This window comes from Sardina pilchardus, chromosome 2 (genome assembly GCF_963854185.1).
Source record: "Sardina pilchardus chromosome 2, fSarPil1.1, whole genome shotgun sequence".
Classification (NCBI taxonomy): Eukaryota; Metazoa; Chordata; class Actinopteri; order Clupeiformes; family Clupeidae; genus Sardina; species Sardina pilchardus.
The window spans coordinates 5,817,428-5,833,715 of NC_084995.1; the positions used below are offsets into that span (position 1 = coordinate 5,817,428).

Consider the following 16,288-nt stretch of genomic DNA (forward strand, 5'->3'; position numbering starts at 1 on the left):
ATGAGCTAAAAACCTTTCTCCTGAACACAGCTGCAGAGATCATGGTAGATCTTATTTTTTGTGTTTTCTCAAATCAATGTACTAGTATTGAGTTTCATAGATATTTCCAAAACAGTTTCACGAGTTTCACTATTTTGCAATGTCACAAGAAAAGTACTGCTCAACTCCTCTCAATACCATCATAACAATTTCCACCAACAATACCTTTAACCAAGAGTTTTGCAGAAGACACCAGGCTGCCTGCTTTAAATGTGACATTTCCTGAGTCATCAGGGGCAAGGTTCTTAAAGCTGAGAGTGTAGATTTGGCCATACAGTTCCCCCATCTCACAGAAGGGGCCATGATCCAGCTGAGTGCCATCCAGCCACCATTGAACTTTGCCAGGTGTCTGGCCAGACAGTTGGCAGGAAAACACAGCCTGCTCACCCGCAAAGATGTCAGTGTTGTGCAAACCTGAAACTATGTGCACCTCACCTGTTGCAGAGTAAGACACAGGACACTCAGCAACAACACCACACTGTCTGCCTTTCAAACTAATAACAGCATTTATTCAGCTATATAACAGACCTCATGTCTATCCATACGGCTATTGAAAGGATTCCTTGATAATAGGGAATTTGAGTGGTTTAATTGTGCAGTCTGTGGTCTTTTTTTGAGATAACTGAAATGGTTCTAGGCCTATAATACAGTTGGTGCTTTTCTCAGATTAGAATGAAAATTCTCATACCTATTTTCAACCCACAACATTTAGTAATTTGTACACATAATAGCAATTTCTCCTTCCTCTGAACAAATCACAAATGCTTTTGGACATGTATCAGTATCAGTTGCTTTCATACAATTCTCTGCTGTTTTATAATATTGTCTTTGCTCATGTCAGTCAAAATGAACTATACTTATGGATGCTGAACAGTTGTTTCCAACAATAGTCTTCATTCCATTGCTTGTGTAGCCAATGGGACTTCATTACCCAGAATCCCTCAGTAATGGCATAAATGATTGCATCCAATGGCGTAACATTGCGCATTGGAATCAGCTCAGGCAGAGTGAGTGGACAGGAGTAGAAACGCGGTAAGCTTGAATTGTTTGGTATTGTTGTTGGATGTCGCTAGTTGCATACTTTATCACAGTATATGGTGTTTATTTGAAATTTGGTTCCCTCTTGTCAGCGAGTACGTACCGTGTTGGTGTACTGGTGTGCCTTGATGTTGGAGAGTGGTCTGAATCAGCGGCAACATGCAAACACAACATTGGCCTAACTGGTATGTATTCCTGATTAGTGCTTTGATGTGATGTGGGCCTCGTGAAATGGGATTGTGATCTGACCACATAGCCTGATAAACCAGCCTAAATGGATTGGATGTCTAATTTAGTCTGGCTCCGATGAATGGATACAACGGAACATTGTTGATGAGCACAACCCGTTGTCTTTCAAACCGTGTCTGTGCCTATAGGCCAACGCTCTGTCGTCACTCCCTCAAAACCCCGCCCCAGAGCCCTCTGCCCCGCCCGCGTTGATTCAAAACACATCTCTGCGTTGTGATTGGTTTAGTTGCCATCTGCCAGATTCAGGGCAGTGTTTTCAAAATGTACAGTGGTCCGAGGCCAGACCCAAATGCAGGCAAAACATTTTGCCGTCCAGCAGTTGGCGCTGGTTTTCCAGGCTACTGACCACAGGTTATTTTGTAGAGTTGAACTGGCGATTGAACAGCAGCGTTACTAAGCGTTCTTGCAGATAGCGTCTCCCTTCTAAGGTGTGTATAACTTAAGTGTTTTGAAGCTTTAGCTCTGGTCGGCGTGATTTGGGGGAAAATTGATGTTTATCGCCCTTCAACAGATAAGCTTTGCGAGCTGTGTTACACAGGCTAAACTGGCGGTGTGTGCTTGGGCGGATCTCCTTGTAAAAGTAGGTACCTGTTCGTTTATTCATTTGTAGCCTGATTGTATCGTAGGCTAATGACTTATGCACGTCTATTATGCCCAGCCGTGATTTCTCTGGGTCTGGCTTCAGCGACGGAGCCGCACACATTAGAAGCCCCTGGGCCTTGGGTCCTGCTGATTGTGAGTGTTTGCTCCATTATGTGTGTATGCTCCCGTATGTGTTGAGTGCTAGTCTTACGTGTGACTGACTGCTTATATCGCGGAGTGAATGAGTTATGACTACAGGTGAATAAATGTTTGTGTTTCAATCTCTCTTGTAGGATCGTGGGGGTTGTAGGACGTCGTAGCCACTGTTTTCCCATACTATGAATTATTATGTGTTTTTATCTTGTGTATGATGTGTCTATGAATTACTGACGGGATTGAAGTGCAATTCATCTCTTCGCGGGGGTATTCGCAAGTGTTTCCCTCGATCGGGCATTGTGCAGTTGGGTTGAGCGACAAAACATTACTGCATTTTTGTACATCATTATTTATTCTGTGTATCAGCCCTGGTATAGCCTATGTCTATAAAGTCAAGCTTGGACTAGGGATTGTTAGGTGGACAGCGGGCACTTCTCAGAGGTAATATGATGACCATATTGCTGCTGTGATTCTGATTGGGAATGCTTTGTTTGTAGTGGAACGCACACAAGTTTGCCGTGCAATCACGTTTGATGTGGAAGTGGTAATATAATAAATTGGTTGTTCTAAAAGTGGTTCCCCGCCCTACATCGAGATCTGCGTGCTGCCCAGCTTTTCCCTCTAGGCTTCGACCGAGTAGTACAAAATAAAAAAAAGGAAATTATTTTAAAGTGTTTACCTGTGACTGCTATCAATAAAATTGTATTATTATTGCTTTTGCACATCAGCCTCCAACTTGTTTCATTTTGATTGACACCAGCGTGGGGAAAATCTAGTCTTGAAATTTAAAAAAAGGGTTCTCCTACACCTTTTAGATAAGTGGGAGTGGCGTAGTCACTAAAGGCCACACTTGAATCATTACATAGGCTACACAATTGTTGAACTAGTTCTGATCAAATTGTTGATCAAATTCTGTCACAATGCTGTAGAATTGCAAAGAGCATATACAGTAAAAATGTGAAAGGTACGTATTCAGGGCCAGATGTACTAACACAGCGCTAACAGCGAGTTTTTGTATACGCAGACTGCGAACGCTGTGCTTTGCTATATTGCGCGGAATTTACTAAGCTGTCACTTCATTACGTTAACAGCGGTCATCCCCGCCCGTTCCCGCCCCCCTCTTCAACGCTAATTACTGCGTGTAGAGAGCTGAACTACAAGCGCAGTTCAGTATTGCAACATTAAAAAGAATCAAAGTTTAGCGATCATACATGATACAAAGAGATGTCAACGAGCTGCGACAGAGTATACCGGCCTAGTAGTTCTACTAATCCACTTAAAAAAATAGGCTACTTGTGAACTATTTACTGCACGTAGACTAAGGATATGACTTAATGCTTGTCTAACAGATTGGGAAGTGTAGGCTATGTCGTGAAAGAGAAAATACGATTTTAGAGAGGCAAACAAAAGTTAAGGTTGCTTTTGACATACTACAATGAAGAAAACTGATGCTCTGAATATTGATTCAGCTGTCTCTAAACGTTTTTCTAATAGACGCATTTAACCGCAATTTGGATAACACCTGCTTTCAGAAGGCGGAAGTTTTTCAACGCAGAATAGACGTGCGCTGTTTTCATACATATGGCGGAATACTTAATCAATCGCTATTAGCACCTCTCCTCCCCTGTACTTGCGCGTTACACCCATTTTCAGCTGATCCGCCCAGGAATTAATATGCATGACACGGAAAAGCGCAAATAGCCATTCTCAGCTCCCACGGCAGGCAGTCTGCGCGTTTCTCTCATTGTGGCCTGTTTATACATATCCTCCCCATGTTTATACGCGCACGTTACGCCTGAAATGGGCGCAAAACGTTAGTACATCTGGCCCTCAGTGTCTTGTATTCACTTACTCCCCTAACTACAGAAATGTGTAACTTTTCTGTAGTAGTTTTAGTGCTACAGTATCTTGAGAATTTTCAGGTAGTGTCACCGAGTTCTGACCTTTTTGTGGCATTTTGTTGCAAACAGTCGTATAGGCCCTTCCCACGCTAACATCAGACACTTTCCGCTTTTATCTTCATTTTCCTTGTTATCGTTGGCGATCATTGCCGTCACGTAGCTGCCTTGATTTGAGAGTAAAGTCAGTAGCCTAATCCTTAATATATAGCAGCAACTTCAGCTAGCTTCAAGTTGGTTTGATAGTGGATATTCGACAGACTGCCTCACTGCCTAGCGAGTGAGTTGCCGTAGAAGGCAACAAGGTTAACTGTACGGAACACTGTGGTGTACGTATTAGCATTGTTTTCGAAATAGAACGCTGTACGGAACTCCGTGAACTACTTCTATGTGTTACCGACAGCTGTGCTTTAGGTGCGTTAGCGTAAATCGCTATTAGCATGCTAGTCATGGCAAATTAATTGCCACTGATGTGTAATGACCGGGCAATTTCTGGAAATGCTTTAAAACCCTGACCAGCCAACGCGGTTCACTTGTTAAGACCCCGGGGATGGTGTTATGGAGGAGAGGAGTCGAAATTTGAAGTATAAACATGCTTTAGACGTGTAAACAGACCGAAATTTGAAGTATAAACATGCTTTAGACGTGTAAACAGACCTATCGTGATTTTTGCAAGCTAAACACAATTCAATTCCACCAGGAAGTAAGAGGCGGCTCGTATTTGCTGCTCTATTACAATATTTACGGTAAATGCACTCATTGACAACCACCAAGCTATCCGCGTGCTGTGTCGTTGTATACAAGTGAGTACCGTAAATCTTAAAATAGCGGCGACCGTACAAAGCGTTTGTGAGTGTTGAGCCGACGGTTAACTTCAGAGGCAGATTTCTCAGTTTTTCTCTTGATATGACAGGATGAACTCAACTCCTTTCAATGTTTATATTTCAGTAATGTGACGTTAAATTCATTAGATAAAGGTATCGTTTTGAAGGTAGACTATGCCCCTTCGTGAAATCTTAATAACTATGATTTTGAAAATTTGAACAATGTGACTGATTTCACCGTGGAAGGTCTACATCAAACCAACTTGCTAACATGTTAGCATGTTAAATGACATTATGACTGTATATTACTGCTACCGGACGAACTAATACCCAGCTGCTGACATCGCGTGGGAAAGGCCTATTGAACACATGACAAAGCCATTTGTTCATGAGCCAAGCCAATCTTGTTCATAAATGATGGTGTCAAGACTAGAGTTTAATATTTTTCCTGAAAATTAGATGAATCAGAGCCCGGAATCAGAGCCCGGAAAAAAAACGACCCATTCCCCATTGTTTATGTTCATCAACAAAGTTTGCAATGATCAATTCTGCTACGTGATCAAGTGAGCTGCGTACTTGACATCTGCAGCAGCGCTTATTCTGAAATGCCAGATGGATTGTCTGTGACTTGTCTTCTGAAAATCAAGGCAGCCCTCGCATTGAGCTCAATGATAATGAAACCAGCTAATTAGCTAACAGCTAATAACTGACATAAAGCATGCCAAACTCTTAGTATGGTGAAGGGTATAGTGTTGATGTGGGGTTATTTTAATTCCAAAGGCCAAGGGGACTTTATCAGGGTGCATAGTGTCCTGGATCCATGAAATAACTGGCCTTTAAAAATAAAAATACAAATCCTCTATGGGAATTTAACATGGGCGTTCCATGGGCGTACTTACAGTATGACCGCTGTATTTTAAGGAAAACATTTATTTATTTACAATACATTATTTATTCACAAAGAAAATTGATGTCCTTAAAGGTTGAATAATTCCTATTTTTTTTCATTTAAGGCTTCACAGATGAATTTCCAAAAGATGATTTTATATTGTCAACTTTAGCATGTGTTCCAATACTTTTGGAGGGCACTGTATATTATGGAAGCATATGAGTTCCATAATTCAAATGAGAATGCATTCTGCAATATGCAATTCTAAAAGACATTACATTAGGCAATTGCTAATTCATTATGCAATTTAATATTACAATTTGCAATACTTTCTTTCAAACTGCATTTTAATATACAAAGTGACAATGCAATCATCAAATCAATTTGATTTATTTTGGTTAAAAATTTGAATAAACATGGATTGAATTGCATTCCATTTTGCCATGGTACTTTAGTCTCAAAATTCAAATGGCAATTCATTTTGCATTTCAATTTTCAATATTCAGTTTCATCTTTTAATTGTCAATTACTTTTGCAATGTAATGTTCAAAATTCAATGTAGAATTGAATTATTTTTTAATTTTTTTATTTATTTGATTTTTTTTTTTAAATGTTTTTTAAAAAAATATTGAAAACATTTTGAATATTTTTTGGCAAAAAGTTTTGCCCGGTTTGCAGAAATAGCGCCCCCGTTATTGCATAGCACTTTGTCACGCTCTTTGTGTCTCAAAATTCAAATGGCAATGGCAAACGCGATTCCAAAACACTTTGCAATCTGTCAGTCTCCCATCACCCATGGCGGGAACTACGTCACGTCCGTGTTTATCTCGCATTGGTCAGTCTTCTCTTTAAGGCGGGTCTTGGGCAGGGCGGCTGACGGCCTCCAGGTAGAGAAGATAACGTAAAAGAGAAATTGTCGCTGACACATAGCCTACTGTTGGAGGTGATGGGCAAGAACAGTCGCTCAGCTACTGAGGGAGGCAGGCGTGTGTGTGTGCGCGTGCGGAGACCTTGATCCGACCGTACGCCACCCCCTCCAGGAGCGTGTATCAGGGTGAAGCGTGAAAAATAGCACACAGGTAGCCAGGGGAGCTGATCGAGGGAGCTGGCAGCCCAGGGCCCTGGAGCTCATATCTGGGTGCAGCGTTTGCTCCTCTCAGCCCGGAGGACTGCTCCAGATTAACGACCATAGACAGTAAGATAGGCTACTGACAGGGCTAACACAGGGCTACTAACAGGGCAGGGCTGTTAATGACAGGGCAACATCGTTTCATTCACACTCAGGCACTCCTGGTCTGACCACGACCGTCCAGCTGCAGCCTGCACTGTCAGAAAGGAAGCGTAGCCACGTCCTGAGATATCGATGGCTTTGCCCCAAACGAGGAACGTACATCGTTCTTTTCACAAATACACCATATTTGTAAGCAAATAAAGTGGTTTACTTAAGATTACTCAGCGTTTTATCAACGTTTGGTCAGAACCGGAAAGCAAGCGTAGTCACTTGCTGAGATATCGATGGCTTTGCCCCAAACGAGGAAGTAGTTTTTCACTGATCGTTGATAAGAATGTAGCACAAATTAGCAAGTGCATCTTTTAATAGGTGTCTACGTTTTATTTTTATAACGTAGCACAAATGTATTACATTCGTCAATGTTGACGTTTTTCAGTTATAGTTTTGGATGTTGAATGTTTGTACAAACAACAATCCAGTGGGATGATCACGTCTCACCGAGTCTCGCAACCGATTCTCTACCACCGCCGTCATGTCATCCGGCACAAGCTTCCTTGGTACACTGCTGTCATAAGCATTACGGTTCCCCATTGACTCCCATTGATTCTGACTGTCAGAATCAATGGGAGTCAATGGGGAACCGTAATGCTTATGACAGCAGTGTACCAAGGAAGCTTGTGCCGGATGACATGACGGCGGGTTCCCTACCGGTGCAGCGAGAATATTTTCGCGGACCAAACGTTGATAAAACGCTGAGTAATCTTAAGTAAACCACTTTATTTGCTTACAAATATGGTGTATTTGTGAAAAGAACGATGTTCGTTCCTCGTTTGGGGCAAAGCCATCGATATCTCAGGACGTGGCTACGCTTCCTTTCTGACAGTGCAGGCTGCAGCTGGACGGTCGTGGTCAGACCAGGAGTGCCTGAGTGTGAATGAAACGATGTTGCCCTGTCATTAACAGCCCTGCCCTGTTAGTAGCCCTGTGTTAGCCCTGTCAGTAGCCTATCTTACTGTCTATGGTCGTTAATCTGGAGCAGTCCTCCGGGCTGAGAGGAGCAAACGCTGCACCCAGATATGAGCTCCAGGGCCCTGGGCTGCCAGCTCCCTCGATCAGCTCCCCTGGCTACCTGTGTGCTATTTTTCACGCTTCACCCTGATACACGCTCCTGGAGGGGGTGGCGTACGGTCGGATCAAGGTCTCCGCACGCGCACACACACACGCCTGCCTCCCTCAGTAGCTGAGCGACTGTTCTTGCCCATCACCTCCAACAGTAGGCTACTGTGTCAGCGACAATTTCTCTTTTACGTTATCTTCTCTACCTGGAGGCCGTCAGCCGCCCTGCCCAAGACCCGCCTTAAAGAGAAGACTGACCAATGCGAGATAAACACGGACGTGACGTAGTTCCCGCCATGGGTGATGGGAGACTGACAGATTGCAAAGTGTTTTGGAATCGCGTTTGCCATTGCCATTTGAATTTTGAGACACAAAGAGCGTGACAAAGTGCTATGCAATAACGGGGGCGCTATTTCTGCAAACCGGGCAAAACTTTTTGCCAAAAAATATTCAAAATGTTTTCAATATTTTTTTAAAAAACATTTAAAAAAAAAAATCAAATAAATAAAAAAATTAAAAAATAATTCAATTCTACATTGAATTTTGAACATTACATTGCAAAAGTAATTGACAATTAAAAGATGAAACTGAATATTGAAAATTGAAATGCAAAATGAATTGCCATTTGAATTTTGAGACTAAAGTACCATGGCAAAATGGAATGCAATTCAATCCATGTTTATTCAAATTTTTAACCAAAATAAATCAAATTGATTTGATGATTGCATTGTCACTTTGTATATTAAAATGCAGTTTGAAAGAAAGTATTGCAAATTGTAATATTAAATTGCATAATGAATTAGCAATTGCCTAATGTAATGTCTTTTAGAATTGCATATTGCAGAATGCATTCTCATTTGAATTATGGAACTCATATGCTTCCATAGTATATCGTTGTATGGCAGAAAAATGTCTATCATACAATACAGTCCTCTACCGTTTATATTGTAATTTTAACGTGTGTGGCTGTGACTACTCAGATAATTTAACTGCAGATGCGTTGCCGCTTCTCGCAGCGGGCAACGTAAAATTAATGTTCTGACTCGGGATGGGTGGCCAGGCAAATGAATGCAGCTGAGAACTCTCTCCGACTCCACGGATAGCCTGTACTAAGAGCTTTAAACAACTGTTGCATCCGCTATAATTTAGCAGCAAGTTTGATGCATCAACTTTACCGTATAACAACAATTTTATTTTATTTCCCGTTTCCCGTCATAACCTTTCCCGGGAATCGGGAAATCCCGAATCCCGTCTCCCAGGATTAAACCCCAGACAAGACTTGGCACTGGCAGTTTCACTGACAAAAATACTTGCTTTTGAGGAATGGACTGTCCATTTTGAGCAAGTGGCGTGTTTTTAAGGAATGGAGTTATCCACTAGGTTTCGCTATTTGCACTAATTGCTTTGAAAAATGCACTAAATGCTGTGCAAATGATAAAGGAACCATATGTATGATTTTGGCCAAAACTTGTATTGCAATCATTTTCAAAATACTGTGGTGTGGTGTATCCCCTCCTCCTCCCCACTGAGTCTAGTAGTAGTGTCTAGTGACATATCAGGACCATTTTATGATTAATTGAAGTACATTTCTTCCATACGGTTCCTAAGTGATGTGAGAAAAACGCCAAAGCGACTGAGAAAAACTGTAATAACACGTTTTGCTGAGATAATGTTAACAATCACATTTAAAAAAATGTTTTATGAAAATTAATGGCTAAAGAAATCAAATGTCCACTAAGTGGACTATTTCATCATCACTGTAATTCCAGAAGCATCTTCCTTTTTAACTGAAAACCTACTTCGTATAAAACGTAATGATAAAAAATGGATATTGTAATCAAATGATTTATTAGAATTAATCATGTAAAAATATCATGTTATAACTATGAAAAATTATAGTTATGGAAAAACAAACTTTGACATTGAAACACTTGTGACGTAACTTCTGGCACTGAAAAAAAAATATTTTTGCTGTTGTTTACCTTTGGCAATTTTTTTTTTTTTTTTTTTTTTTTTTTTTTACTTATGTGTTGCAAATCTTTGTTCAATGCCAGTACTTTTCATTGACAACTTACTGGGCCCTATCTTACACCCAGCAGATCGTGGCACCAATGCGACGCAAGTCTTGTTACTATAGGACAGTGGTTCTCAAACTTTTTCTTTCATTCCCCACTTTGATCAAGGGGGCTTTCTCGAGCCCCACCTGTCCATCATCGCTCTAAAAAAGTAGTAGGTCAAGCTCAAAAATGTAAAATGTATTGACGTAATGTCAGTTGCTAAATATGGGCTACATCAGTAGGCCTAAAAAATAACATTTGACGACAGATTATCACTTCAAAAATAGAGAAAATAAAAATCTAAATCAATGACCAATTATGTCAGTTATTGACAAGGTGTCCATCCTTGCTTCAAAAAAAGCTGATTTCCAAAAATAAAGAAACAGGGCCAACTATATGCTACCATTGTGTTATAAATGAAGGTTCACCAATCTCACAACCTCGTTCAAAATCGTATTCAGGTCAGGCCTTGACATGAGCGCTTCTCTGAATGAAACAGTCCGTCCGTTGCGCATCGGGCGCTACCCTCTTTATCACGGCCTGCAGACCATTTATTTTACCGTCTGTGCGCCATTTGAGCAAAGTCTCTCACGTTTCCCATTTGATGTCATGTTCTGCCAGGTAGACTAATTGTTGAGAATGTTGAATAGCTCATCAGCAGTGGCCCTACTTTTGACATACTCGCAGAATAGAATATCTTCGCTCGCTGTCAAGTTAACAAAGCGGACATAAGTAATAACTAAATCACCTTTGTTACTGTCAGTGGCCTTGTCCACTTGCAAGACAAAACATGAGTGTTTCCGTTTGTGAAGCAGTTGTTCTTCGAGATCGCAAAACAGCAATTGTGTCGTTGGACAGATAGCCAAGATATCCTTCAATTTCACTGCGCTCGTCTCGAACATGAACGTTTTTTTTGTTTCCGCCGCAATTAAAATGCCGACGTCAATCATTTTTTTTTCGAACTATGGTTCTAGGACAGACTAACATTTTCATCTGGTCAATGATACAAGAGTCTATATTACGCCTAACTTGTTTGTGTGTGTTTTGTGAGATGGAGGTGCATGCTCGTAATTATCAATAAAGGAAGGCATAGGCTACAGATTAAAAAGAAAATCTCCCGTTTTTCACGTCAGCTCGCGCCCCACCTGGCAGGTCTCTGCGCCCCACTAGTGGAAGATGAGCAGTGAAGATGAGCAGACTCGCCAGTTGTTTAAGAAAAACTACTTTTCAATCTATTTTATTTTTAAATATTAGTCAAATATTAACCTAGTATTACAGGAAACACGAGAGGCTACATTCTTCGTTGAGACCAGAAGGCTCAAATGTGCCCAGCACATAAATCCAATAGGCCTCCCTGCATAAAAGCTTCTTAATAACATTGCCACCTCTAGGTGGTGTGGAGACTTTTTCCAATGCCCCAGAGTTTAAGTGATGCTGGGGAACAGTGATTGGCTTGCATGTAGTGTCTTGCAATAGCGTAGGTGGTATTCTTAGTGCGTATAGCCGTTTTATGCCCCGCTTTTCTCAGTTTCTAATTGCCGTTTTGTTTGGCCTACGTATGCAAGTCCACATGGGCATTTTAGCCAGTACTTATGTTTACAAGATGCAGACTTCAAATGTTTTCGATAGATATATTTATAGTGTGCTTTTTCATAAAGTTTGAAGATCTTTGAAAATTGGATTTTGTAAGGTTGTGTTTGCACTTTATTTAAATTAAACTAATTTCTTTACATTCACTTCACTCTCATTTTCTTATTGCTTAGGGCTTCTAGATTAAAACCATATGTGTAACTTTTGCATGGATGTTTTCAGTTAGACAAAAAACTTAAAAATCTAAAGTGGTAGCAAAATGCCTCAGAGTGTCTAAAAGGCCTCAGACCCTGAAGTGTTAAAACAGTATAATATTGCATTTTCATTTTTCACTATGGGGGTGCAAATCACAAATGACTGGTTATAAGCTAACATGAATGCGGCAGTTGAGACCAACATACCATAAACATTTCATCATCCCAGGTGCCACGGGGGTGGAGTGGCCCCCGGGGACCAAACAAAAATTCTACTGGGGCTACATGCCCACCAAGTTTCATGTGCCCTGGTGTTACGGTGCTCCAGGAATCATTGACCAAAAATTCAGGAGGTAGATGACGGGAAAAAATAAAATAAAAACTCATAAATTAAATTGGTTTAATAGATGTTACATGCAAAACACACCTATGATTAATTGAGAAACATAAGAACAGCCCTTTTGAACTATGTGCTTGGCGCAGAGACAATTTTTTAGACTGTAAAAATAGTGAAAGTAAATTCAGACACATCGTAATGTGTGCACGCATCATTTTTCAGACAAAGACTTTAAAAACAGATTCACCAGGTCAAAAATAATAAATAACTTTTTTTATCAGACATGCCAATGAATTAATGCTGCTTTGTTACCTTGTACTGTCACGGAGGCAGTAGTTAGCTGTGCTCCTGCATCACATGTGTAATAACCATTGTCCTCAGGATCCAGGTCATGTATTAGGAGCTCCTGAATGAGGTTATCTTGTCTCATGGTGTACTTCTTGCCACTCTGAAGAACTACTCCTCCTTTTCTCCACTCTACTGCAACACCTGGTTTGGAGAGCTCACAGCATAGTGTAACACTGTCACCCTCTGTTGCTTCCTGATTCTTCAGCTCTTTCTGGAAATAGGCTGGAGCTTCTGATAGTACAAGACACATGATAAAAGAGAACTATTTCAGAGAGTTATCTTCAAGATGGTGGATGATTCAAGGAGAAATCAAGTGAGGCATTGCTGATGACTGAACTGAAGCAACTGAAGAGTGAAGAGTATGAAAGGTGCTTTCCTCTAAATATAATTAATTTAGGTTCATTTAGGTAAATTAAAATAAATGAACAACCTTTAACTTTAGAACAGTACTTGATGGTGCTTTGCTAATTTTCTGGATTAGAGGTGTATAATCCAGAATTTCTGAGGTCAGATTAGTTTCCTAGTTGACAAGCAAATTTCTCATTCACAAATACTGTATATTTAATGAATCAATAAGAAATGTCAAGCAATTAACCGATGTATAAATCTCAAATAAATGTCACACGATTCATAAAAGTAATTTCTGATTTGCATGTACTGTAGATTAGGGCTGGGATAAACAATTATTTATAGATTATAACAATTAATCTAGCGATTATTTTTTCGATGCATCGATTAATCTAACAATTCATTTTTTCAGTCCGATTTCGATTCGATTATCTCAACACTAATTGACTAATAGCTGTATGTACATGTTGATTTACGTATCTGAATGAAAACAAACATGAATTTCTTAACATTGCAATGTATGTTAATTGCTCTTAAAATTCCAAAATGAAAGACTGTACAAGTGCAAAGTAATGCATTCTAAGTCAGAGGTAGTATTCAATAAAACCTTGAATCCTTGGAGTGTTGTCAAATTGAAGGAGACAAGATCCCAACTGTCATCAATAAAATGACAAGTAGGCTTCTTTTAGGTCTTTGGGACTTTGGGGCCATAGGGCCCACCTACACGTACCCCCATCCCACCCCCCATCAAATCATCATTATGATTATCATTATTACAATTATTATTATTATGATGTATTGTTACATACACTTTCACATTGTTCACAAAAAGTTTGTGAAAAAAACAGAGACCTGCTTTAGCAATGTAAGATATAATTACAATAGCTAATTGCTTTTCTATGGTTGCATGAGAAATAGCCTACTTCCGAAAACAGCAGCAATTATATGGGTGCTATTGTTTTGGGATGTTTCCCTCATGCAAGCATCAAACTCTGGTAGGCAAATGGAGACAAAATTGTCATGCTTTTTATTGAAATTCCATTTGAATCTCTGAATGTAAGGATTCAGGAAACACAATACCAACTTTTGTCTATGTATTACGGCCAAGCAGATAGGCTTAAATCACTGATCTGGAGATGTTTAAATGAAGGCTACAATCTTTTGATCACATTAAAATTTGACTGAACAATACTCTGCTCTGTTTGAAGAATCCACGTTCTTAAACAGCCTTCCAACAGGTTGAAGCAGGGCTTGCCACCAACGTTATCGATTAGTTTCAGTTTCTGTCGCGCAAACACGCACATGCATGCATTCAATGAACGCTCATACCAACACTTAATTGTGTGGCTCTATGATTAATCACATCAAATTAGCGAGTATGAAACTTTTGTTTTCTTTTTTTCTGTCGGGCCACAGTTGCTTGATCAATTGTGCAGCAAATTATCAGGTGAAGCACCGAGCCTACTTTCATTCCAAGCCTCGCGGACCAGCAGTCTCCACATTCATGCGGACCGGTGCAGCTCCGCTGCCCATAGTTTGAGAAACGCTGCTATAGAGGAACAAGTGCGTGCGGAGTCTCTCACTGAGGAATCACTCACGTTGCCGCCAACCTTGTTTTGGGTTTTTGACGACGAATCGCTTTTGCATATTTTTTGCGTCGAACTAATCGATTTCGTCGATGCGTCGGCCCAGTCCTACTGTAGATGTCTCATAATTTACAAGTGCTTACTATCTTACTACCTTTACAAATGCTTACTACCTTACTACTAAGTTTGAACACACATACTAATTTATGGCCCTTTCTTATTAGGGGCCATGCAGTGAAGTTGTGCAGGCACCCATTGGCCTTCATTTATCAACCGAGCATAGAAACCAGCGGAGATCTGAGCGCAGGAATCATCTTCCGAAAAAATCATGTATTACTGGAAATTCTCTCCACATATTTAAATTGAATGTTAATAATTAATATTAGCATTATCTTCCTCAATAATATATCTCCCAGGATATAGCCTATTAGCCTAGAAATCTAGACGCCCCTAGCGGCAGCAAATGTAATTTGGCTGGCGGGGCGGTCTAGGCACGATCCATTGAGCCAGGGAGCTGAGAACCCCCAGCACCAGCGGTCCAATCACAGGGCTGAACATAATGGTGACTGACATGCGACCAGAAGTTGCGACGGTAACGCATCCTGTTATTTGAAAACAAGAAGATGATTCGTTTAGCGTTATCCTATTGCGTGGAGAGGGAAGGTTACGCATCCTGCTACTTGAAAACAAGAAGATGATTCGTTTAGCGTTATCCTATTGCGGGGAGGGAATTTGAAAGACAACTGTTTATCCCACCCCTCCGATTGAGCCCTGTCTACGGTGAGTGTCCAGACCCTACATCTTGATGTGGGTCTGGCTCGTCAGGCTAATAGCCTATAGGACACTGACGGGATCTGCTCCCTGCTATTTTAATACAATGATCAAGATGTACATATCCCTAACCACCCTCTGCGGTTTTCTGATGAATGCTATTGTGTCGACCAACCATAAACGCTAGGTCAAATTCAAGATCATTTTCTTAGTAGTTCCCAGGCATGGACTGGCCATAGGGCATACCGGGCAATGCCCGCTGGGCCGACACATATTTTTGGGCCGAGGCTGTCATAATTTAATTAAAATATATTGTGTAGTGTACAGCCGCAATGGTAGCGAATCGCGGCCCATTGGCCCTAATGGACATTGGGCTAGTCCAATGAAATCTCAGGCCCCTGACTTCCTCCCGGCCGAATCTCCGTTATGACTGAGGGGGGGGGGGGGGGGGGGAGAGAAAAGGCAAAAGCCTACAAGTGGATGCAGCAAGTAAGAAGTAGGCCTAACCGAAATGTTGGCTGAAAATGAAGAGAGACATTTCATGTAGGGAGGGCGGAGGGCTGTGTGTGTGTGTGTGCCACTCCTGCATGCATTCAGCATGTCTGCATCACAAGGCGTCACTAGGCTAAGAAGTCTGAAAGAAGCAAGGACAGCACTCGCAGATTTCAAACTATTTGGGCGCACAACGAACGATTAAAAGTTTGAAATCTGCGACTGCTGCTTGCCCTTGCTTCTTTTAGATGTATTAGCCTAGCCTACTATGTAGGATTCAGCACCCAGTGTGAGAGCGTCTTTTCATGTGGTTTGTGTGGGCCACTCTCGCATGCATTTGAATTGCGATACCCATCAAATTAACGAGTGGTCGGCTTAAGAATGCCATCAACCTTCTGAGATCTTAAGACAGTCACAATTGGTCGAAATTGTTGTCAATCTTGACCCAGTACAACTAGCAAACTATCAATTTTCTTTGCGCAGACAAACAGACACCCATACACACAGACATGCAGTCAGACGCATGGAATGAAACAGGAATGG

At 41.0% G+C, this 16,288-nt stretch overlaps 2 protein-coding genes across 10 annotated transcripts in view; one reads left to right on the forward strand and one right to left on the reverse strand.

Moving 5' to 3' along the window:
- The window catches only part of atg9b (autophagy related 9B), an 839,198-nt gene that overhangs the window by 503,556 nt on the left and 319,354 nt on the right, over positions 1-16,288 (forward strand). The gene's annotated exons all lie outside the window — the stretch shown is intronic.
- Positions 1-16,288, reverse strand: part of obscnb (obscurin, cytoskeletal calmodulin and titin-interacting RhoGEF b) — a 345,273-nt gene that overhangs the window by 168,950 nt on the left and 160,035 nt on the right. For 7 of the 9 annotated variants that reach the window (XM_062517333.1, XM_062517305.1, XM_062517313.1 and 4 more), the window contains 2 exons: positions 12,513-12,779; positions 205-474 (listed from right to left, as the gene is read on the reverse strand). In XM_062517333.1, the coding sequence (XP_062373317.1) occupies positions 205-474; positions 12,513-12,779 (537 nt within the window). The remainder of the gene's footprint in view (positions 1-204; positions 475-12,512; positions 12,780-16,288) is intronic. The other 2 variants (XM_062517325.1, XM_062517319.1) reach the window with 1 other exon arrangement.